Source organism: Lates calcarifer, linkage group LG14 (genome assembly GCF_001640805.2).
Source record: "Lates calcarifer isolate ASB-BC8 linkage group LG14, TLL_Latcal_v3, whole genome shotgun sequence".
In the NCBI taxonomy this organism is placed as follows: Eukaryota; Metazoa; Chordata; class Actinopteri; family Centropomidae; genus Lates; species Lates calcarifer.
In genome coordinates, this window is record NC_066846.1 from 12,620,023 (window position 1) to 12,645,023 (window position 25,001).

Genomic DNA, 25,001 nt, shown 5'->3' on the forward strand with positions numbered 1-25,001 from the left:
ATACAGAACAACAGAGGACATGTATACCAGCTGATCAGACCAATTACATGGAAAAGGGGGATAACATAAAACACTAACTACAAAAAAAGAAAACAGAACAGTTAGTCTTTAAATTATAAAAAAAGAATCTGTTAATTAAAGCCAGAAGTATCTAATTACTTAAAAGTCTAACGAAACACTCTAAACTTCTGAACTAATTGACCTCGATCCCCCCTGTGATGTTGCAGTCACTTGGTACAGCCTTAGTGTCACTTCCTGTATTTAGGACTACTGCTTCCTGGTTAAATCCTTTTGCCCAGTTCTGGCCTGGCAGTGGGATGTGCTCACCACAGAGAGAACCAGTGTACCTCCAACAAACACTACACAAACCAAAAGTACGTCGTATGAAATGACGAATAATGCGTCAGGGTGTTTAACAAGTCCATGTGAAGCTGAGTGGCAGCAGGTGGGGCCGTCACAGAGGGGCTGGGTGGTAGATTTGTTTCCCACAGATTTAAGTATTTAACCTGTGTGTTCGTGATTTTTGAAAATGTTGAATTATTACTTTAAACAGTATGTGAGTGACTGAAACAAGAGCTCTTAATGTGCTGTGGTTGCTTTATTTGTGCTTCTTTTTTCAGGTATATACTGGGAATATTTGACTGAGAGTCATTAACAACAACTTGGATCTTATGCTACCTTCATTTTGTAAGTAACTACCAGCAAATTCACCTTGTTAGCATTCTGGACATTTTTCTTATCTATAGTACTTTGAGCCTAGTCTGGGCTTTGTTGGATTTCGTTAAATCTAACATGAAGGAAGTGACTCTTGTTCTGCAGACCTGTGAAGACAGATTTGTGTTGTGGTTGTGATGTAGTGTTTTAGCCATTAGCTCTGATGCTTTAGTTTTACTGATGTGGGGATACTGATTAAATCCAGTCATATAAACTAAATTACACCAGATAAAATCCAGATTGCATAATGAATGAATGAAAGAGTACACACTAACACACACACACACACACACACACGGTTGTGTTGTCATGAAACCACATGACTGTAGATGTGTTGTTTTGCTCGTCTGAGCTGATAATCAGTTGTGTTTTATTGAACCTGTGACCCCTGAGACCTGTTAAGGTGGGTGTCAACAAGAAAGCAAGCATTCATTTCCTCGGTCCTGCTGCTCTTTTTTTGCAGATGAGGGGTTTTTGGATGATGACACACACACACACACACACACACACACACATAGTGTTTATCCAGCTCAGGTGACCCGCCCAGCATCCCAAAGTCCAACTGTCAAAACAATCCAAAGTCCACTTTGGTCATGAGAGGCGATCAGCTGAGAGGAGAGTTTTGATCCATCACACAGAGCCAGCTGGTGTCCACATTTGTTTGTCTGGTTTCTTCTTATATGTCAGTTAATTAAAAGAAAAGCTTTAGTTCGACTGTTTGCATTTCTTTTTAACAATACACAAGTTATTTGACAAGTAACGGCAAACAAAACTATCATACAATCCCCTTCCTGCCATTTTGGATCTGAGGTTTTCATGTGTTTCTTTTTTAAACTTGTAAAATGTGCTGAGTGTTGCCAGTTCCTCACAATTACTGCTCACAAATGAACAGAAAAATGATGACTTTTTTACATGTTTTGACCTTTGTCTCTTAATGAAGTCGGCTTTCTCACATTTTAAGCAAACAGTCAATCAGTTATTAACAACTATACATGAGGAGAGAACGATGATTTTGAGATCCCAGTCACAAAATCGGGAGAATCAGGTGATTTGAATTTGTTGCATTTTTGTCTCTGGTTCAGTTAGAATTAAACAATCAGTGCAAATTTGTGGGCTAAACACAGAGATTTTGAGTGATTTCTGCCTCCTGGAGACCACTTTACTACCATAACAAGTGACAAATTTTCAACTCTATTGTCAGGAGGACTCAAATGAGGCAGAATCACCTCTGACTCCTCTTCACCTGACAAGGAGTTTAGAGTTTAAATGTACTTTTCCTTATTAAGTAGAGTTTTTAAAGGAAGCCATTAACAATATTTGGTGAGCCCTTGGGAGGCAGAAACCACAGTAAAATTGAGTTTAAACTTGGCTTGGACTCCAAAGTATTCATGATTAAATCTGGTTAAAGTTTGGAGTAAACAAAACTCAGGTGATCTGCTTCATTTAGATGAGGTTTGATCAGATTTAAATGCCATTCTTGTGTTCTTGTTTTTCTTCAGGGTACCAAATCATGTTTTAGAAAAATAACAGCAACAGTTTATTGTTACGTAACAGAAATCGGTTTATGGTGATGATTCACAACAAAACCACACCCTAAAATAAGGACAATAAATCCATAACAGGTCACCAACACACAGGTCGTCACCAGCTGATAAGAAGGAACAGGAAGGCAAGAGTTCGATACTGCTGCAATAAGAAGCCATCCCTCTGTTATTTCATGGGCAAATTAGGCAGTCCAGATTCAGTGGATATAAATAAGCGTCTGATTTTTTTATTCTGCTGTTTAGACACTTTGATGTGACACCCAAAGCCTCTTGGCCGACATGAACCGTGTAGGAGAGTCACAGGGACGTCATGACTGTTAACTGACCCTCATTTGCCTCTCGAAGGTTTCTGCTACTTTTCTCTGATGGCGTCTGGGTCTGTTTTTGTTATGTGAGATCATGCTGCCAAACCAGAGTGAATTACAGTTTGGCAAAATTACAACTTAAATGTCAATTAGTGTTGGGAATCCCCCACCCCCCACCCTCCTCCTTGCAACGGGCTTTCTGTGAGCTAATGAAGGGCTGGTATTCAGCTTCAGGGTTAATGATGCTGACCACAGAAGTTATCAGCAATTTGATCATCGAATATGATTATCGCTGACTAACATAGCTTTCGAGAAACTGCTGCCTTTTTTAAATACAAAGGTCAAATGGTGGTTAGAGGCGAGGCTTTTAATCAAGGCTGATAGCTTGAAATGCTACGTCTGATCTCTGCACATATGATCAAATACCAGTTATTTTAGTGGAAAAAAGCCTGATATGTAACTCTCTTTGTGCAACTGCCCTCTGACTGCACTAAGACATTTAACCGGCATCAGTGTGTTGGGTTAAACTGAGTATCAGGAAGTTTCTTTGACAACATTCAGGTTGTTAAATATACTTTTATAGAACTTACAGTAACCCCACTGCAGAGTAAACAACATTGAGACAATAAAGTGAACCTAAAATATTTAGGTTGCATGACCCAGTAGCTATTTGTCTTGTATCTGGTGTATTGAACAGCAGACAGACAAAGCATCAGCCTAAAGAATAACTCTGGTATGTTGTAACCTGAGTCTTATTTTCTCATGTTCTTGGGTGTAAATGATTGATAGAAACAAAAATATTTGCAATCGGTGCAGTATCACTTCAATGTAAACAAATGGTGCAACTGTTAAAGTACATCCACTAAAGTGCTTGTTTTTGCCACTGACAGGCTCAGATTGTTATCATAAGTGTCTGACAACATTATGGAGACAATTCCTACAGCGACAGACCTTTATATTAGAGAATAAGATCCTTCTTGTTTAACCAGAAACATTGCTATATATCACTACCAGACTCCATTGACAAAAACAGTAATTCTACCTCACAGAACACAGGAGTTGCCAATCTACTTGTGTTAGTTTGTTTGTGTTATTATGTGGTATGTTTACTTATGTAAAGAATTTGATTGCTTCTTCCACCACTGAAAGTCAGTAACACAACCAAACAGACAGATCCAGGTCCAGCAGCTACCATGTTCTGCGAGGTAAAATTACTGTTTTTGTCAATGGAGGCTGGTATTGAAATATAGTGATGTTTCTGGTTAAACAAAGAGGGTCAGACTCTTATAAATAAAAAGGACTGTCTCTGTAGGAATCTCCTCTATGATGTCAGATACTTATCTGAGCCTGTCAGTGGCAAAAACAAGTACTTTAGTGGACGTACTTTGACACGGACAGTTGCCCAGTTGGATTATATTGCAGCAGCTGTTCGCGATGGCTGGGTCCACCATTCTTGCTCAATACTGCGGTGATTCCCTACCAATCATGTACACTCAAAAATTGAATTAAAACGGTTTTTCATAACTTTGTAACAGGTATATCTGATGAAGGCTGTTTAGCCTAAGGATATAGAGAAAACCTTCAGTAACTGTGTGTTACTGAATGTAACATGTAATCGGCCTAAGGTAGCTAAAGCCTCCTAAAAACTAAAAAACATACTAAAGACATGACCTCAGTGTCTTAGTTGATAGCCATGACTCTACGCGCACTCTCAGTTTAGGTCCCCCACTGGAGGGTGAGTTATATAACCTAATTATACGAGGCTGACATATACTCATTCATATCATTCAGTGAGTGTGCAGGAAAAGGTTTAGGAGTTGAAGGAGCAGGATTGGCTGTTCCACTCACTGAATCTGTGACCTTTTGGTAATGGGACGCTCTCTAACTCAGCCTATGATCCCACAGATGAAGCCCTGGATGTTTTTGCCCAGTGATCCCCTCTGCAACCTGAGGGGAGAGCGGCCACTGCTTCCCTGCTGACTGACAGACCTCCACAGTGATGCCTGGAGGTACAGAGAGATATGATGATGTATACAAGTGTGTATTTGCATGTGTGTTTGTGTGTGGATGATGAGCGCCAGGCCAGTGGACCAAGCAGGGGGCATTTCAACACCAGCATGTGACCCGCTAGAGTTTCATTACTGATGGACGAACCAGTGGGCCCACTGGGGAGGTAGACTGGTGCTAGAGTTTCAAAACAACACCCAGTGTGTGTCTGTCCGTGTGTTTGAGCGCATGTGTGTCAATGTGCATGATGTAGGCCAACGCCTGGAGTCCACTTGGCCGCTATAATGAGCAGATCTCATGTACGCGGCTTTTCAACTATTAGTGTGGCTATTAGCATCTTCGTCAGTGAGTGTTTTCAAAGTCCCTGGAATCCCCCCCTGCTAACCCCTCACACACACACACACACACACACACACACACACACACAGATGGTTTACTTAATGAGACAGGATGCGTCAGAGTTTCACCCAACAGCATCTCAATTCCATGCCACCCAGCGGGAGGCCTGACCTCGTTGACGCTCCACAAACAGCATCCATCTTCAGGAAAAACTCCACTGACAGGAGTGACGCCTTTGCTCAGCCTCCTCTTCACATCCGAGAAAGTTTCCTATTAAGGAAGCATCAAGGCAGCTTTCCAGGCATCCTCTAGATCAGATCAGATACTATAGACGTCTTATAATCAGATATGTATTGGAAGCAAAAGTGCCTGCTCCTCGAAAGTAATAACTGCCATTAAGCTAACACTTCCCATGTTGAGAACTGAAGTACTTCGACTTCAGCTGGATTCTGTTCAGCTAACATTCAGGTGTCAGTGTTTTCTGTCTGTATTTTAGGCTATTGAACATTAAAATTTGGACCGTTTTATTAGCATTCACCCACTCAGCATGAGTATTAGCCACACACTTCATCAAAGCCGTTGAATGCTAAACAATAGTAAAGATAATCATTATTGTATCATGGCTAAAAAATGAGATGTTTCACCTCAGAAAGTGTCAGGAATCATTCACTATTCCCTAATGTGCCACCATGATACCCTCATGCATTATGTGATAACATGAATGGGTAAACTTACCTTTTACAGAGCTTAAGCACAGGCAGTGTTGTTCTCATACTTGGTGGTGTATTTGCACGTAGTAGCAGTAGTAGCACTTGTACTTGAGTATTTCCATTTTCTGTTAATCTTTACTTAAACTTCCTAACATTTCAGAGGGAAAAATTGACCTTTTTACTTCCTTCCCCTACAGTTATTTAGAAACTGTAGTTAAAAGATAAAGAATTTTTGCGTGCTAGTGTGCTAGCATGCTAGTTGCGTATGTTAGCTGTGTGTGTAGCATACACAATCCATACGGCTGGATGTCGGAAAACAGACCAAATAGATTCTCTCCCATGATTATGATGCTGTTTCTATCCATCCATAATGACATGTTTTTCCTTGTGTTGAACACTAGGGGGTGTACTAGCACGAAATTTAGAAATTCGCATACAAATTTCACCCATGTCATTGGGACAAGTTTATTTTTCTTTTATATAGCCAAACTTTTACTGTTCATATCGATTAGAAAACATCATACCTTTCTCACTTTCTAAGAAAATACAGTCAGAATTGGGAAAATTAGTCCAGATGGTGGGCTAAGCTATGAGCAAAAATTGGTTCATGGTCTAAGGTAATGCAGTTAGAGAGGCCATGTGGTGACGAAGACGCAGGATCAGGATGTCAGGATCCTTGAATGTCCTGCAAGCACGTTAGATCTCTGTGGTGATAATATTCAAGTGTAAATATTCAAGCACATTTAGCTGATGCTCTTATCCTGAGAGACTTACCGTAACTGAGCAGGGATTCTGCATCTTCCCTTAAGGACACTTTGGCAGAACACCTTGCCCTTTGAGCTCAGGGAACATGTAATCTGTTTTTTTGGTAATAGGATGGGCTCTCTAAGCACTAGGGAGCCTCCCAGCCACCACCACCACCACCACCAGCCTTGTGATGCGTTGCTTTGTGTTTCATTGTGCGTCCCAAACTTACCCTTGTGTGCTGAGCGGAAAGCGGGGGAAACACGCTCAGACAAAAGATCAGCATGTCTTTCCAGGAACCAGCGGGTAGTAGTGGCTCTAAACAGCTTAGAGAGCTGAGACAACAGGCCTGGATACAAACACAGACCACCTCACCTCCGATCCCCTCTTGTCTTTATAGCTCAGCCAATACGACTCAGGAAGTAGATTAGCCAAGAAAGCCTGTAGCCTCAAATGGCTTATGAAAACGAAACAATAGCTGCAGCTACCACACAGACAAAAAGAAAAGGGGGAGAAAAAACCCTCAATTTATTTATTTATTTTCGGCTCCTTGGCCTTAATTTTTATCGTAAATTTATATGAACCCATGAGTATCTGTTAATCCAAGCAAAATATGACCATTTGTTTCTGCATCAAATGAAAAAGAAAAATGCAACTATGGAAAAATAAGGCTTAATTTCTCACATATTGTCAGCACTTTGTTGAAGCTGTGATGTCTTTGGAATTTCTCTCCATTTTCTACAGGGAAAATTCTTGAAAAAGAATAACTTAGATAATTTTTAAATGTTGATTTGTGAGGATCTTTACTTAATATCTCCTGAAACTGTTTCATTATTACTACGTTTGTTATAAGTGCATTGGAATATAGACTTGACGTTTTGTGTAATATCATATTATTTATATGATTATACCTTTTTGGTTGTTACAACCTGTGGAATTAGCTTGAAGATGTGTTGTTACACTGTGTAAATTTGCACCATTTTGAGATAAATTCCAAAAAGTAATGTGTGCACATCCCAGTATTCTGTACAGTGGAAAAAAGCCAAAATCGAAGGTAGTGAATGAAAGAATTTACCTTCTCAGAAAGGTCCTAAACTTTAATTTATATGCCTTATTTCATATTTTCTTGTCAAGTGTGTATGTCCTCTTCTTACTCTGTGTTGTGATGCTGCCATCTGCTGGTCACTGACTGTAATAGGAGTCCTCTGGAGATCCCATAAATGATTTGGGAATTGAGATCTTGGGATCACAAAGCACAGCACCAGCACAATCTTCACACAATCTCCACTGATGTGTAGAGGGTCTAGATCAGATTGTTTCCCTCTGAAGTCCGTGATGAGTGCTTTGGTCTTGGAGGTGTTCAGAGATAGGTCATTCTAAATGTAATTTAAATATTCACAGAGGTTGTATTTGTATATCCAGCAAGTTACAAGGGATAAATATATAGAGAAATAAATGAAGATGGAAATTAATACACAAATAAATGAGAAAATAAAAGAATGCATGGATAGATATCAAAAATATGATACCAGCTTATATATTTCCCATCAATTATGCCTTTTTAGAAAACTTTTAACTAATTATGGAAGTGTCTTTAACATTAACAAGTTTCTATTTCCTGGTTTGTAACATGATATAGTGATATTTATATTTAATATCGCATATAATAATAATTTAAATCTAATTTTTCATGTTGAATATCGATTGTACATTATGTATCTAACTTCTTTACACTCAGTGTCTTCAGTTCTGCCTGTTCCATGCATCCAAGTTCCCTGATACAACTAAGATTAAAAAGAATTTTGCTAATATTTCTTTTTCTTGCAAAAACCAGTGATTTGTGAATAATACAGCGAAATATCAGTGTCACTGATCTACATTCATATCCTCTCTCAGTTATATATAGATTGGTACTTAATCGGGAAAAGCTTCATGTATATACAAGTGAAAACAGCAGCTCATCGCTAGTATTAAAACTTTTTTCAGCCTCCATCTTCAAGGCAAAGGAAGCTTTATTATTATCATAAGAAGAACAAGAATTATCATAAGAACAAAATTAGCCTTTTAAATTGAGCTCAGCTGGCTGCAAGAGAGAAATACGTACGTACTGACTCGCACTGGAAATATTGTTGGAACAAAAACCTTAATTCTACTATTATCTCTTGGAGGTAATCATACATTTTTAACAGACAACACTTTGGACATAGTATTTATTTCAGTCGTAAAAGTTTATAACAACTTCTGGATAACATAACATGAAAACAAAACAAAAAAAGAAAAAAAACAAAACAAAAATTAATACACATTTTTTTAATCGCACCCCAGTTTGACAAAATTAGAATTCATAAAAGTAGATTTGAAAAAATAAAAATAACAATAAAATCACAGGAAAATATTTATCCCCTCCCCCCCAAACAGCTCTTGTAGACTTTACAGTACATCAGGAGTTTGTGCACCTGAAGCGTCACATCAGGTACAGTTACACCTGATTTCAATGCTCAGACACCTGCGTCTCAACAGGGTCGTGTGTGAATACTTGAACCAATTTTGCATAAAAATTCAAGCCAGCGAAAGTGGATTTAAAGGTTTTGAGTGCAAAACCCAGAACCTCAGGCCAGAACCTCTTTTATTATTTTTTTTACAGCAAAGCCCAGCACCTGGAAATGTACACAAAACAAATATTGCGGTTTTCTAACCAAGGAGCCAAGATTTAATTCAAATCCTTTTCAGCACAAATATCTGTAACATTCCCCAATCATTAGACTACCTAAAAGCAAATCCCCTTTATTTCAGTTCAACATTTATTAATTCTACAAATTGAATACAAAAGGTTTAAGTGATTGGCTTCGTTAATATCATACAAGACTGTTATGTTTTAGGGAAAATGGCTCTGTCTGTGCTCAGTAGTTAGCTTTATTTTTCGGTGAAATGCATGACCTTTTTGTGGTTGAAAACAGTGAACAGTCTCCCCACAGCCAAATAAAGTTTATATACCTTTTAATCCTCTTTTTTCAAATATATATTTATTATATATAAAATACTGTTTCATTCATAAAAGCCTTACTTTGTACAATATCTGAGTTGAAGTGTGTCAGTAAGCAATGAAGTGAATAGATTGTGTGTTTGTGTTTGTGTGAATGTGCGTGTGTGTGAGCTAAAAAGAACCTGGAAATTGTCTCATAACAAACAGCTGGTACTGACTCAAGACCTAATACACTAAAAACAAAAGGTGTTTTACACAATATACACATTTTATTACTTACAAAAAAAAGTAAGAGTAAAGAAGGTGTAGGCTGATTGGTTAGCAGGCGGGCTATAGCAGGGTTAGTACCACCAAATGTAACGTAATATGACAGAAAAACTGACAGAAAAAGAGATGAAGAGAGTGTGAATGAAGAGCTAGTGATAAAAAAAGGCAGTCAGTCTCACTAAGGAAAGCTCATCGTCAGTGCATCTCATCTTGGATGTTCCGAAGTCAAAGTGCCGATTTGGTAACCATCCAGTCCTCATCAATAAGGCCAAAAACAAAACAAAACAACAAAAAAAGAGCACTTGTCTCTAGAAATGGGTGTACAGTATCACATTTTTGTTGCACCAACGTCAAAAGTGATTTAAAAAAAGGGAGAGAGAGAGTAAGGAAACTGATCAATGATCCTTTTGGGAAAGAAGGGAAAAGAATGAAAAATGCACTTTTGTTGTCACATCCATCATGGCACCATTTAGTGGATATTTTTCTGCTTTCATTTTGAGGTACTTCTTAAGAAAAAAGACTAAATGTAAGATTTATTTACGTCAGTTTTTTTTCTTTTTTTTAAGCTGTGTTGCACAGTAGCACCATTGTTTAAGTTGTAGTTTTTTTTGTTTGTTGGTTTTTTGTTTTTTTCTCCGGAAGACAATGCACCATTGGAATTCCACCTCGCCGCCATGGCAACCACTGCCCCTCCCGCCCCCCCGCTACTTGTCTCCCGTCATCCAATCATCTCTCGTTGTTGATTGAGCGTCTGCGGCAATGGTGGGTTTAGGCGTTGCCTTGTGCTGTTACGTACTCTTCATGCAGACCACGCAACGGCTGACGCGCGTCCGTAGGTTACCCGCCTTGAGAGTCTCCGACTGGGGTTTCCTGTAAGGGCCAAGGGTTAAAGGTGGTTAAGATTGTTCTGTGATCAAATCATGTAAAACTTTCATGCTTCTGTTAAAATAGATTTATTTTTTTAGGCCACCAGGGCGCAGTGGAAGGATACCACTGACCTATCATCTCCCACCTCCAACAGTTGCTTATTTACACATCGAGCAGCTACAGTACATTTATTCTGACTCTTTTAGCTCTAGTTTTGGTCTCCACCAACTCTTGGGGGAAATATCTTTGAAACAACTGCCTGCTGTGGCCAAAAATGGCGATATGAGTGCATTTCAGATTGAAACCCTGAAAACCCAGAAGAGTAGAATTATCTACTGTAGCCTTGTTGAGATATTTTTACAGCAGCTGTTTAAGCTTGACAGATACATTAGCCAATATTGACCAATATTAGCTACTTACACCGATAATAAGTGGAAGAAGTGTAAATAACATATCTTTTCTTTCTTTCTTCCCCTGCCTTTAGCTTGGCTGCAGCAGAAGAGGACCCATGACCATTCTCTTATGCAACAGCTTCTTTAATCACTAAACCGCCCTGCTGGCACGTGTATCTGTACCTGAACATCTCAGAGGGTTCCACAGTGGCCAGCCAGAAGCTGTAGGAGTTGCCATAGTAGTTGCACGTCCCCCTGCCATGGCACTCTATGAAGGGAGCGCTGCGGAACTCCTCCAGGCAGGAGCCAGGGGAGGCCAGGGCCTGACCGGAGCCCTCTGCACCCGCGCTCGTGTGCTGGTGAGGAAAGGGAAGACAGGTTAGATAAAAGTACATAAATATGTAAATACAAATTAAAATGTGTTTGGAGGAGGTAGCAATTTTATTTGCCAATGGGTGTGGAGAGTTGTATCAGTATTTATAGCTACTGGGACACATTGCGAGACACCAGACTCCACTGACAAAACCAATTATTGGTTTGAGTCAGTGGAGTTTGTTTGTGTTATTGTGTGGTACTTGTACTTAAGTAAAGGATCTGAATACTTCTCCCAACACTGAAAGTCACACAATAACACAAACTAAGTAACAGATCGAGGCATCAGTAGACCAGCAACTCCTGTGTTCTACTCAATAAAATTACTGATTTTGTCGATGGAGTCTGGTATTGATATATAGATATATATATATATATATGTTTCTGGTTCAACAAAAAAGGTCTTTCTCTCTAACAAAAAGGTTTATCTCTGTAGGAATACCAACCATAATTTAAAAGAAAAAAACTTTAGTGGACGTACTTTGACTTGGACGATTGGCCATTGGATTACACTGCAGCAGTTGTTGATGATTGTTCAATACTGCAGCCAAGGCTGCTTTGTACAGACATGTAAATGTGAATATGCTTTATGTCCTACCATCATGAAGGAGTATCCTATCCACAGAGCTTCCCAGTTTGAAGGGCATGAAGGAATCTGAATGGTCTGACTGTGGACTGCAATCACCATGGCTGGAGCTTCACACACTGTGCACCTAGACAGACAGAAATGTGAACTTAAATACCACACATCCGACCTTACTCCTCTCCTTCGTCATCTCTCCGTCCGTCCCTACCTGCTAATGTAAGGCTTGATGCTCTCTCCGGTGATGGGGGCCATGGACATGGGCATGGGCTCGGGGGTGGACAGCCAGTAGGAGTAGTCGTTTCGGGAGGCAAAGTTGCAGACGTTGTTGATGTTGCAGAACATGAAAGGCATGGTGCTGAACCTGCGCAGACAGCTGCCAGCCGTGCCTGGAAGAGAGGACAAAGAAAGGCCGTAACAACCATCTTTTCAGTTTAACATGACTTTTCTGGTAAAATAAAAACAAAATTCCTTCATACCAAGGTCCTGTCCATGTGCCCGCTCGTTGCCCTGCACGTACAGCAGGGAGTATCCATCGTAGATGGGGTTTGTTCTGTCAGGACAGATGGGCACGTCCTGACCCTGGCTGTGTCTGGTGATGAGGAAGCCATGGGCTGCAGAGGCTGTTCCCGGGAGACCAGGAGGACCCTGTGGACCGTCTGAACCAGGAGGACCGGGGTAGCCACGCTGACCTGAGACAAGAAGAAAGGCATATCTGAAATGGGAAACCATCAGGCTACAGCTGGGGCTAATCGCTAAGTCCTATTATGTTTATAGTTTTACACATCATTTGGCCACAACCACTAGGTGGCAGCAAAATCTGCCTTTGTCTTCTTGGTTAAAAGCGGTCTCAGTTTGAGGTTAATGCTTTACATACCAGACTGGCCGGCGGGTCCAGTGTCTCCCTTCCTGCCAGGCGGGCCGCTGAAGCCAGGAGGACCCTCTGTACCAGGATCTCCAGGGCTACCAGGTTGACCTGAAAAAAGGGAGAAAGAAGATGTGAAACGTAGTGACCAGTGTTTTTGAAGCTAAAAGTTGGGATAGCTTGGCCCTAGCTACTATGGTTTTGACCATTTATTATAAAAACTTTAGAAACAGGTTTGACATGCAATCAACAGTTAACGACTTTTCCGTGTAAGTTAGATTAACGAACAAAAAGTCATCACTAAAAGTTAATGGTAAATGAGCAACTCCATTTATCTGATACAGAATGATGCAGCCATAATGATCATCTCATATGATATTCAAGAAAAACCCTGGAGATACTAAGACTAACTTACTAATATTACGTAGGTTCGTAAGTTTCGTAGGAAGGGCTCCCCCTTGTGTCAGCTGTCTGTTACTGCATTTGTACAATCGTCACTAAAACTCATGGAACTGTCCCATAACCGTTCTCAGGTCCCATCAAAGCATTTAAATCCACCCACCTGGAAGTCCCTCGCGTCCAGGAGAGCCAGGTGATCCTCGAGAACCAGGCTGGCCCGGAGGACCAGGGGGTCCTCGTTCTCCCTTCACCACGATAGGAGCTGGAGGTACACCAGGGTCACCAGGAGGGCCTAGAGGTCAAATGTTACAGAGGGAAAAAAAACACTGGTGATTTATGATACTGCTGCATATCATGATCGCTATTCACTGCTAACTTAAAATGCCAGTGTGTTCACCCACCTGTAGCTCCGACATCTCCAGGATCCCCAGGAAGACCACTGGCACCGGGGAGTCCTTGGTCTCCCTTTGGTCCTGGCAAAAGTACAGACAAAACAAATCTTTGTGCTTTGCTTATGATCAACACTTAAGATTGAAATACATTTCTGGATGGTGGGAAGAATGAGAAAATGGTGTTACAGTATTGTGGACTAACCAGGGAATCCAGGAACACCAGGCAGACCGATGTCTCCTTTTATACCAGGGGCACCAGGAAGACCAGAGGGACCCTGTACGAAAGAAATGCAGACAGTTACATCTCAGTGGACAAAATCACATGTTCTTTTCTTCAAATTTAAGGGAAAACAAATTTAGCAACTTTAATAATCTGATCTTACTGGGAATCCTGGAGAACCAAACTCTCCCTTCTGTCCGGGGAAGCCAGGCTGACCAGGAGCACCGGGAATACCCTTCTCCCCCTTAACGCCGCCACTTCCTGGGGGTCCACGGGGACCCTGTGGGCCAGCTGGACCTTCAGACGCAGAAGTCAAAGGTTCAAAGGTCAGGTACAGTATAGTAGAGTAATAACACAATAATATTATACATACAAGTTTCTGTACATGGTCTGGGATCAGTTTGATTTCCATTTATCAAAATTCAGAAACAGAAACTGAACTGACCCCAGCCTTTCTTTTTTACATGAACTCACTATACTCTGTTTAAATAATTACACATCACAGCCCACAAAGGATCATCTCAGATAAACATTAACTTATTCTGTTTAGTCTAGAGAGCAGGACACTTTCCTTTCATTCTTGGAAACGTTTGTAACACAAAAGTGAAGTTTGGCATCACTGGCAAAAAAAACTTAATGTTTATTCTGATAAGGGATGGTGTGTGGCAAAGGAACATAAAGTTATGTTATAGCCATTTGAGTTGTCAGAGTTTCTAAGAGGCAAAGCTGACGTTGACCAGAGTTTCTTGTTCTTTTTTTTTTTTTGGTTGTTGCCACGCGTTGTTTATTTCCACTCATATATCAACAAAATAACACACCACAGTATGTTTCAAACAAGGAGAAGAAGTAGGAGAAGAAGGCCCAAAATATATTTTGTGTGTGTGTTTATGTGATTACGTCCAGCCTGTCCTGTGGGGTAAAGAGAGCGTCAAAACACAACTGCCAACATTAGGTTTTAACAGTCCTTCAAGACATCAGGGCTGGGATGAATTCATCTTCAAAGCTTTAAATGGATATCCCTGAAATTCAATGACTTAAATAATTAAGTTGTAAAATCTTTGTCACACATTATGACGTCATTAAATCTGTAAATTTCAGTTTTTCATTCACATTTTTGAACTGAGAGCGGTTGAAGTGAACTGACCCCAACCTTGCACATTCAAGACCGGCTTTAAAACATCACCCTTCACTTTCCCCACAGATCCCATCAAGGAGCATGTACCACAGCATGTATCAAAACCATCAAACCACTGGGGTCTAACCTGGAGGACCTAGGGTTCCCAGAATTCCCGGATAAAGCGGAGCCGGTTTGACGGCATGGGGCAAAAAACAGAAGAGGAGGTTTAGACAGAAGCAAGCATCAGTACAGAAACACAGTCTGACTAAACAATGGCCAAGGTATTTTATCTTTACATAGCCAGGAGGTGTTAAAAAACAAGGCTAGTGGAATCCTCACACTCTTATTTTTTTGTGGAGTGTTGTTTTACATTAAATGAATAGTGAGAAGCTGTTATGATAGCATAAACCTGACTCTCTTGATCTTAAAAGTAATTTGCTGTTAATCTTCTCCTTCGACCACCAGATATCATGACAAGTTATAAACAAAATAAATTTAAATATACAGTATGTGACACATACTAAACATAATGATTTAATGTTTCAGGTGAGTTAGTTTTATGGTGTGTTTTTGAACACAAACTGTTAAATACCATGTACATAACACATTCTGTTAGATTTGAATTCAGAAGTACCTTCATGTGATTCAGATAACATGCTGATTGTGCCAGGAAACTACTGTGAGTTTTAAAATCTTGGGTGTGTTATTTTATTCATCATAAAATAGGAAAAAAAATAGATAAAAAGGTGCTTACTTTTTAACAGTGCATTATACTACCATCAGTGTGCATGAATAGGGAAGGAAGACAGTGATTAGAAAGAGATCATAAAGGGTCAGAAATCAGAAAAGGGAGTTCTCAGGTTCCCAGTAGATCAGAGAGTGAGATTAAACTCAAGTCAGTGCTGATGTAAAGAACGTGCAGTAGGAGTCTGGACACTGTTGATCTGACCTGAGGGACCTGCGATGGCCGGACGCAGGTGTCATCACGGCAAGAGGCGGGGCCGCACCACAGTGGGTGGGGCCAGGCCACAGGAAACAGGAGGTAAAATTTCATTTTATTACCCCAACACCCCGAATAACACTTGAGCGGATTTTTCAAGCCTCACACAGAGCTGTTGTGTGGTCAGTGCTGATATTTGACATGTCAACTGTCCAATGAAAACTATGTATTTCCAAATGTGGTGGCTTTGATTTTTTTCAGATAATATAAATATTAAAAAAACATCTTTATTCTACTCCTTAAGATAAATTAAACATCGAAAAACTCAATAGATCAAGTAACATATTCGTTGAGACAGATCGTGTTTTCACAGGACAGATCATGCTTTGCTTCTCGACAAATGGGAAATAGTAAATTTTCCTGAGGTGTGCGTCAGGGTTGTCCACTCTATCCAGCACTGTGTTAGGCTTGTTCTCAATGTGTGTGTCTAAAATGTGTGTGTGTGTGTGTGTGTGTGTGTGTGTGTTGGGACGAACAGTGCCCATGCAGATGACTGATTGGTGGGACAAAATACACTGAGGATAGCAAAGCCAGACACAAACCCACAATACTCACAACTAGACTCTAAGGTTATCGTTGCTTATGGTCATAGAAAACCTTAAATAAGATGCCCTGACTAGCCAAATCAGTGCCACTATATTCACTAAATGTGTATTAATCCACCGCTGAAAATAGTTCCCAAAAAATACACAATTTACTTCTGTTTGAGTTATGTTTGCCCAGCTGTATTAGGCTTAATGAAACTATATATTTATGATTCACTGTTAAAGATTCATGTCTTCAATGAGAATTAGTGGACAGACAGGTTAGGGAAGACAGGAGGTACCGAGCGATGGATTGATACGTTGCTGATTTTGGCCTGGTGGTAATATGGAATAACTCCAGTCTTTACAGTGCAGTTGTGAGTTTTTTGGGGAGTTTGTCTCAGGCTCGGCTGTTTAACACCAACATTTCTTCAAAATGACGTCACGTGACCACAAACACTGGACACACACCAGTTACGATGGCAAGAGGTGTCGACAAGCACACACACACATACACAGTGGTTCGGGGCTGTGGAGAGATGAATAGATTACAGCTTTCCCCACTATGGGATCAGGAGAAGAGGGCAAGGGGGTGAGGAGACATGAGGATAGATTGGATTGGTGGATGAAAAACAATAAACGGATGAAAAAGTCATGCTCATTTTGGGAGCGTGGTAAACCCCGCCCCCCGTGACAAACAGCGATTGGTGCGTGAGGAGCACCTTGACATTTCCTGATGAGAAAGTGGTGAAGGCGAGGTGGGTGGAGGAGCAGCACAAAACTTTTATCATCAGTGCTCAGTGTTCTTGACAATGACTGGACAGGTGTGCTGGTGCTCAGACAGTGACGTGGCTCTTACACCAGTGGTAGCGATTGGTGCAACAATGTCCCATGCAAATCAATTTGACATGGAGATGAAAGCATTCACATTTAAAAGTGCAGGCTCTGCCATTTGCTGTCTGGTTTTCGCTGCTCAGATGTCAGACAGTCACCAATTACAGTTGATGACTGCATGTAATTAAGAACCTCATGGTCTTAAAATAAGCAACCAATCACAGTGAATACTTTTTTACCTTTAGGGTGGGCAGGTGGGCCGTATTCTGTATTAAACTCCAGTAACTGTGGTTAAATCAACCTTTGAAAGACTATTCTATTCTTCAGGTTTATTGTTTATTTTCCACATTTGACGGAATCACAGTTCATGAAAGCAGATCAGCACCTTGTTGGTGGATTTAAGCACTAACTAAGAAGTCTCAACCCAGACCTTGACTGCAAACTGTAGGTAATTATATACTGTAATTATATAAAAGTAAAGGCAACTTCTTGTTCGCAGAGTAAACAAACCAGTCTATCAGAAAACCAGGCAGCAATTTCTGACAGTGCATGTGGTGACAAAAACAATATCCAAGTGCTTTACCTGCACGACCGGGTGGTCCAGGAGGACCTTGGAGTCCTTTAGGGCCCTGCAGAGCCAGTCCTGGAGGCCCAGGTGGGCCGCTTTGCCCCGGGGGACCAGGGGCACCAGGGAAGCCAGGGTCTCCTTTAGAGCCAGGGAAACCAGGACTGCCAGAGGGGCCGGGAAGACCTGGGTCTCCCTTAGCACCTGAACAGATAGTGAGAGATAAGGTAGAGTTAGTTATATCAGACAAACAATAATTGTAAAAATAAAAAATGTTGTTTATGTGCATATAGTGGGTGGTAGCTCACCTGGTAACCCTGGAAGCCCAGCAGGACCAGGGCCACCATAACCAGGAAGCCCTGCAGGAGACATGAATCAGAAGTGAAATGAATCCAATCAGAAGTAAACTGCAATATTATTTTATCCTGAGCAAGATGGCAAGCCACTTACCTGGCTCTCCTTTGACTCCAGCCGGTCCTGGGATTCCATCCCGACCTGCCTGACCTTTCTCTCCTGGTAACCCTGGTGCTCCTGGTCGGCCAGGCTCTCCTGGTCTACCGGGAGCTCCTGTGAGGCCTGGGGTACCAGGGCCACCATCGAGACCCTTAGGACCTGGTATACCAGGAGGGCCTAACAGGAGAGCACACAGAGAAGATGGACAACAATCAGTCACACTAAACTCTCTTGTGCTCTTGTACCTCCCCTGTGTTACTGGCTTGTATGACCTCTGAGGTTCTTTCTTAAGCCTACCTTGGAATCCTGGGAGGCCGGGGTCACCTTTAGCACCTGGTCCTCCAGGTAAACCTGGGAGACCAGGTGATCCTGGAGTTCCTTTGAGTCCTGGACTTCCTGGGAACCCTGGCTGTCCTGGTTCACCCTATGAGACAAAGCAAACAAACAAAGTGTGAACCTACACTTATACTGTGAAGTTTTTCTGAACCACAAAATTTCGGGGGTTGAGATCTGTACCTTGGGTCCAGGTGTTCCAGGTGGTCCGACTCCAGCAGAACCTGGTTCACCTTTGGGTCCAGGAAAACCAGAAGCTCCTGGCTGTCCAGGGGATCCTGGCCGCCCTGGCTGACCTGGTAGACCCTTCTGCCCTGATGGTCCTGTGACATGATTCCAGTGCAACAGTAGCATTTATGACACAGAAATCAGGTGTTGTTTAAGTTGCTTAGTAAGACTAAAAGGAATGTAATGCCAAAACCTTTGGTCCATCAGTTTTGTATAATATTATCCTGAATTTCTTATCATCCCAGAATCCAAACTAGAGTTAAAATATTTCCTATAAAATGTGAATTGCATTTAAGTACTTCAACATTTAATTCTGATTTTGGAGGAAATTTTGCAACAGCATTTAGTAATTCACACACAACTTGATAACAAGCTATGAGACATTCAAACACACCTGGGAATCCCATTTCTCCCATGCCGCCTTTTGGTCCTGGAGCTCCAGGGGCACCTGGACTTCCTGGGATGCCAGAATCTCCCTTTGGACCTACACAAAATGGACATAGCACATTAGAGATCTGAGTACATGTGTATTTATGTACGCATGTGTGTGTATGTGTGGTAAATCTATACCTGGTGGTCCAGGGAGTCCAGGGCGACCATCTGATCCTGGCGTTCCAGGTTCTCCAGGGACACCGGGGATTCCTTTCTGACCTGGAAGTCCTGGTCCACCTGTAGAACATATATAAATAATTAATGTTTAATATGTTTACCAACTTTGTTTTCTCATAAAATAAGATTGTTAAGAGGTAGTAAAGCTCTTTTAAGCTGCACCTGGTAATCCTGGATCTCCTTTGGCTCCCTTTGTGGCAGCTTGCGTCAGGCTGGGTCCTGGGGGTCCCTGGACACCTGGGTCACCCCTCTCTCCTTTAGGGCCAGAACTGCCGGGTGCACCATCTCTACCTGGGAATCCGGATTCACCTGGAGAGGAGAACATGAGAATCACAGGTCATTTCTTTCTCTTAATTCTGTGATGTTGTGGCGATGATGTGTGTGCCTGTTGTTGTGGTCTCTCTGTGCTGCACACTAAATGATTAGTGAAAGCTTTCACACAGTGCTGTCAACTGTAAAACAATAGAAGTAACATTTCAGATCATATCTTTGGCATTTCTGTACTTCAAATTCTTGTCATTTATGAGTTATGATCAAGATATGGAGTGTGTGTTTATGTGCATACCTTTAAGTCCAGTAGCACCAGGTCCTCCTGGGGATCCTGGTCCTCCAGAAGGTCCTGGAGGTCCCATGGGACCCATGTCTCCTTTCTGACCTACATCCAGTCAGACAGCAGAGAAAAGCAAAGAGATGTTAGAACAGGGAGTAGACAAATATTTAGTTGATGGCCAATAACCCTACAGATATTCACTCGACTGTGGCGCTTGGCCAGATGGTCACCCAGACAATAACCTAGATTTCTTGGTAGCCAGCTAACTTCCTAGCTGGGTAACTAACCAGACAGTAAATCAGTCAGCGATAGTCCTTTGGCAAGCCAGCAAGCTGGCTGCCATGTCAGTCACATAGAGTCAGTAAGCTAACCGGTCACTTTGGTAGATGGCTAATTAGCACGTCAGCTAGGAAGCTGTGTAGCCATCTACAGTTGTTAGCAAATTAGCATCTGTTCTACCATTTCAACCACTTACTCAGTTATCAATATCAATAGCAGCAAATCAGATCAGTGAAGTTGTGACTATAGTTTGATGATATCAGAGATATGTATTTTACCTGGCAGTCCTGGCAGGCCATCCCGTCCAGGTCCTCCAGGAGGTCCTGGGACACCGATTGGTCCTGGGGAACCTGGGAAACCAGGACTTCCTCTGTCTCCAGGCAGACCTGGGATATCTAGACCTGGAGGGCCGGGGTCTCCTTTCTCTCCATTTGATCCAGGGAATCCTGAAATGATGATAGAAAAATTTCAGTCTCTGGAAATGGGAATGTTTTTAAACTCAGGCTTATGAATGATATGAAGACAAATTCACAAATTCTTATTCTAAGCTGCTTGGGGTTTAAGTCCACAGCCAAATCGGATGTAAAATCTGATTATTTTCAGATCTGAGGACACCTTCCCCTGTGTTTGAAACAGGCAAAGCAGTAAACACAACACGAGATACACAGACAAGGTAGAAAATCTCTTGATTTCTAACATAATCATTGTTGTGTATTATCTTTTACCATCAAACAGCACCAGTATTGGCTTACAATACCTTTTTCGCCTTGGCATCAGAGGGTCACAGGTAAGGGAGGGGCGTGTTTCAAAGCGCAGAGGGCGGAACGTTGGATTAAGCCGAAGATGAGATGAGGAGAACAGAGTATAATGCATTAAATGCATTAAAACGTCCTATATGAAGCTGGTTTTTGAACACTCTGAATATGTACTGATGCTCCTTTAGAAAAACTTTGATGTCATCTGCGTACAAGGAGCACTGAATGTGTTCAGGAGCAACCAATGCAAGCTCAGAGTATTCAAACGTTTTGTTGGACTGGTTAGTTGCGGGTATCGTGTATATTTGAAAGGAAGGCAGTGGGAGGTTAAAGTGGTGATGTGCCATGGTGAGAGAACAGGCTGACGCAAGGTGAACTGAGACTCATTGAGGTTAGTTTACAATCAGTGTACTCGCTAAGAGAGAGCCTTGAGTGATGTTAAACTGGTGTGGCCTGATGTGTGATACAGATTCTGCACAAACAGTGCAACAATGTGTAGAGGCTTGTGATGCAGCCAAGAAAGAGTGTGAGAGAAGTGACACATCCGATGGCGTCTCACAAAGAAAGGTGCAAAGAGGTGGCAAAGACAAGATGGAGACTTCTGGTTCAGTTCCCCTGATCAAGGTACGGTTGCTATCCAGTAGTACGGCAACCACTGATATACAAATATTCAAACTCTCACACCTTGATCACCACACACCCAGAATGGTGACTGTGACTGTAAATCAACCAAACAAACCCTCAATGCTCAGGTGCTCGGTGCTCAGGTGCTTTGGGGTGCTCACATGGAAAGTGTGCAATATATAGTTTGAACCCCTGTATCAAAATGACTTTCAGACACCCTTCACAAGCTCAAAATCTTGACAAGTGGGTGACCATGCACAATCCTGAATGACTTCGACAAGCTTAACAAATATATTTCAAATTTGATGCACATATAAACACGCAAATGCAGTACACAATGAAAAACAGTGCCACAAACAAATCTAACAATTGTTCCTTTGCAAACAAGCTTCTTCTAAATCTGATGTTCCAATCAACACAAAATGCTTGTCACATTTTATCTGCTACTGTATGTTTTCCAATATAACAGAAAACTAAAGTAGTCCTTTTTGCAGGAAAATGAACCCAGTCCAACCTTATGCATTTTACCTGGTGGTCCCATTAGGCCTGGAGGTCCAGGAGGGCCTGGGGGCCCCAGTGAGCCAAGGGAAAGAGATCCAGGTGGGCCACGAGCTCCAGGGATACCAGGTGAACCGGGCTCACCTGGACAGGGAGAAGAGGATGTGACTGTCAGCTTGGTGTTCAGTCAGATGGCTCAGCTGTACTTTGGTATCTTAGACACACAAACTCATGCACATGTCCCTTCAGACAAATCCCATCAGAACTACAGAAATACCTTTGGGTCCTGGGACGCCATCAAATCCAGATCGTCCTGGTGAACCAGGGCTGCCGGGGAATCCAGGATCTCCCTTTGGTCCAGAGAAACCTTTAGCTCCAGGTACTCCTGGTAAACCAGGTGGGCCAGGAAGTCCAAAGCCAGGTTCACCCTGTCACACACAGGAAATCAAGTGAGGCAACCATCAAAGGAAACCTTTTCAGGTGTGTTGGGTGTTAATGTAATTCTTTATCTGTTTGTCAATCTATCTACCTACCTTGGGTCCAGAAAGTCCAGGCTGGCCGGGGAGTCCATCTACTCCTGGTCTGCCTGGTCCTCCAGGAGCTCCAGGTTGACCAGGGATGCCTGGGAATCCTGGAGGAGAAAAGAAGAGAGGGTGGATGAGTGAAAGGTAATAAAGAGGCAAGAGGAGAAGGAGGAAAAAGTGACAGGAGATGGGTAAGTGCTAAGGAAGAAAAACATGAGATGGTGTAAGACATATTATGAAGAAGCCGTGAATGTCTAGGAGTGGCGGGAGGAGGACAGGGGAAGATGAGAAAGCACAGGTAGGATGAGGAGATAGAGGGAAAAGCAGACAGACTAGGAGGAAGAAGGATGGAAAGAGTGATTGCTGGAGTTTTTTACCTTTAGCTCCTGGGGGTCCAGGGAGTCCGATGCCTGGGAGTCCAGGTTCACCCTTCACTCCTGGTAAACCAGGGAAACCAGGCTGTCCGGCTTGACCTGGGTTACCTGACGACAGAAAATTACAAAACAAAAATCAGACAACAGAGACACGTCACCTCATCTATAGGTGAGCACTGCCATAAATCATGATTGTATACCTGGTGCACCGGGCAGTCCAGGCTCGCCATCCAGTCCTCTGGGTCCTGGTAAACCTTTCTCTGCCACTGTCAGACCTGGTTCACCCTTAGCACCTGCATGATGAGAGAAAGCACGGGCAAAAGGTCAGAGAACTGGGAAGTGAAAACCTTAACTTGCCAATAACTTGCATTTATCAGGCTACAATAGACCTGTTTATTCTAATTTTAAAACTAATTTCACCTAAATTGTTTTAGTTTCATCCTACTTTTCTGTGCTTTCTTCATATGAAGCTGCTCAACATGTTCTCCTATTTCACATTAAAAACCTCGTGAATTACCCTGGACTATTAACTATATTGTGAAATATCTGGGGGAAAATTTATTAAAATCAAGAAAGCATGGCAAAGTAGTATTGATCACAATTGGTTTGGCGTGTTGATGAGTAGTTACAGTTATTCTGCTAAAATGAGCATCTTAGCCCAACAGATGCTGTGTAAAAGAAATTGTTCTTATTTGGATCATCACTGAATAATCCTAAAATGCTCTTCTTACCAGGTGCACCAGGAGATCCAGGTCTGCCTGACACACCCTGAACACCCTTTTCTCCTGCGGGCCCCTGAGGTCCAAAGCCAGGGGAACCTGGGGGACCCCTGTCCCCTGGAATACCAGGGACACCTGGCTCACCAGGAGGTCCTCGTTCTCCTTTCACCAGCAGGGAGCCCTGTTAAACAAACACATTTTAGATATGAAATGAACCATGGACGTTTCAGTGCATCCAAATATTGGAGAAACTGAGTAAAAGCCACCTACAGGAGCTCCTTTGGCTCCAGGAGGTCCAGGCTGTCCATCACGACCAGGTCGACCATCGAGACCAGGCAGACCAGGTGGTCCAGGGAAGCCGGTATCACCCTTCTCTCCCCGTATACCACTGACTGTGATGGCATCACCTGGGTCACCCTTCTCTCCAGGGAATCCTGGAGCACCTTGAGGACCAGGAGCACCCTGGAAAAGAACAGATCAAGGTTGTAATGAATAAAATAATTTAACTGGCTGTTAGTACTTTGGTTGCTTCCCAAGAGCTTCTGCTTCAGGGCAGCCTGAATGCTACACTATGTTGCTATCGGAAAGTGACGAGACAGACTGGGGCTAACAGGTTAGCATGCTAACTTCAATCCAAAAAAATGAATGAAGTTTGATTTTGAATCTGCAACGTTTCCTCTAGACTGGTAAGTAAATGGCTGTTAATGCTAATATAGTGATAGGGAAACTTAAGAATAGCTCCTTTAAAAAAGTACAAAGTAAAAACTACTAACAGGGGGACCAATAGCGCCAGGTGTTCCTGGAAATCCTCTGTCTCCTTTGATACCTAGGGCCCCAGGAGTTCCTGATGAAGGACAAGAAAGAAATTGTAAACAGAGTGATTCTTATATCTCTATAGATCTACCTGGAGATAAAATCATTAAATGTAACCTTGTATATTTAAAGCCTCTGGACTTGTCTGCCCCCTGCTCACTTGTCATAAATTAATGTGGAATCTGGGCAAATCATAATCAAAACATGTAATTGTTCCCTTGGGAAAATAAAGTTTAGGCATAATACCGGGGAATCCAGGTGGTCCAGGAGGTCCGGGGGGTCCTGGGAGAGAACTGGTGCCACCAAAGCAGTTCACACAGGTGTCGCCCTTCTCACCTAAAACAGCATCAGATGATTAGCATCTATGTATAGTGGTACACATGCAGGGTGGACCATCTTGTTATTACAATCTGCTTCTTTTTTTCTTTTTTTTGGGTCATAATCTAGCTGTTATTTATAATGTGTCTCAGAGATTTGTGAAGCGCCTCTATATTCACTC

The 25,001-nt window shown here is 42.1% G+C and overlaps 1 protein-coding gene and 2 long non-coding RNA genes across 3 annotated transcripts in view; 2 read left to right on the plus strand and 1 right to left on the minus strand.

Moving 5' to 3' along the window:
* The first annotated feature begins 237 nt into the window (after window positions 1-237).
* Window positions 238-11,103, plus strand: LOC108902079 (uncharacterized). The gene is made up of 4 exons (XR_001964002.2): window positions 238-374; window positions 621-687; window positions 4,469-4,572; window positions 10,965-11,103. It is a non-coding gene; the product is annotated as an uncharacterized LOC108902079 (long non-coding RNA).
* The window catches only part of col4a5 (collagen, type IV, alpha 5 (Alport syndrome)), a 42,658-nt gene continuing 26,215 nt past the window's right edge, over window positions 8,559-25,001 (minus strand). The window contains exons 21-49 of the mRNA XM_018703795.2: window positions 24,749-24,838; window positions 24,463-24,533; window positions 23,960-24,151; window positions 23,702-23,870; window positions 23,171-23,263; window positions 22,974-23,078; window positions 22,606-22,703; window positions 22,350-22,500; window positions 22,103-22,216; window positions 20,474-20,641; window positions 19,932-20,021; window positions 19,529-19,675; window positions 19,328-19,426; window positions 19,152-19,241; window positions 18,713-18,852; window positions 18,494-18,620; window positions 18,194-18,373; window positions 18,052-18,102; window positions 17,762-17,947; window positions 13,867-14,000; window positions 13,686-13,758; window positions 13,493-13,564; window positions 13,255-13,383; window positions 12,705-12,803; window positions 12,307-12,519; window positions 12,039-12,216; window positions 11,843-11,957; window positions 11,056-11,228; window positions 8,559-10,483 (exon numbers count right to left, since the gene is read on the minus strand). Coding sequence (XP_018559311.1) covers window positions 10,402-10,483; window positions 11,056-11,228; window positions 11,843-11,957; window positions 12,039-12,216; window positions 12,307-12,519; window positions 12,705-12,803; window positions 13,255-13,383; window positions 13,493-13,564; window positions 13,686-13,758; window positions 13,867-14,000; window positions 17,762-17,947; window positions 18,052-18,102; window positions 18,194-18,373; window positions 18,494-18,620; window positions 18,713-18,852; window positions 19,152-19,241; window positions 19,328-19,426; window positions 19,529-19,675; window positions 19,932-20,021; window positions 20,474-20,641; window positions 22,103-22,216; window positions 22,350-22,500; window positions 22,606-22,703; window positions 22,974-23,078; window positions 23,171-23,263; window positions 23,702-23,870; window positions 23,960-24,151; window positions 24,463-24,533; window positions 24,749-24,838 — 3,629 coding nt within the window. The 3' untranslated portion in view covers window positions 8,559-10,401. The remainder of the gene's footprint in view (window positions 10,484-11,055; window positions 11,229-11,842; window positions 11,958-12,038; window positions 12,217-12,306; window positions 12,520-12,704; window positions 12,804-13,254; window positions 13,384-13,492; window positions 13,565-13,685; window positions 13,759-13,866; window positions 14,001-17,761; window positions 17,948-18,051; window positions 18,103-18,193; window positions 18,374-18,493; window positions 18,621-18,712; window positions 18,853-19,151; window positions 19,242-19,327; window positions 19,427-19,528; window positions 19,676-19,931; window positions 20,022-20,473; window positions 20,642-22,102; window positions 22,217-22,349; window positions 22,501-22,605; window positions 22,704-22,973; window positions 23,079-23,170; window positions 23,264-23,701; window positions 23,871-23,959; window positions 24,152-24,462; window positions 24,534-24,748; window positions 24,839-25,001) is intronic.
* Window positions 13,902-22,217, plus strand: LOC127143253 (uncharacterized). Its single transcript, XR_007814543.1, has 4 exons — window positions 13,902-14,029; window positions 14,905-15,862; window positions 19,568-19,702; window positions 22,069-22,217. It is a non-coding gene; the product is annotated as an uncharacterized LOC127143253 (long non-coding RNA).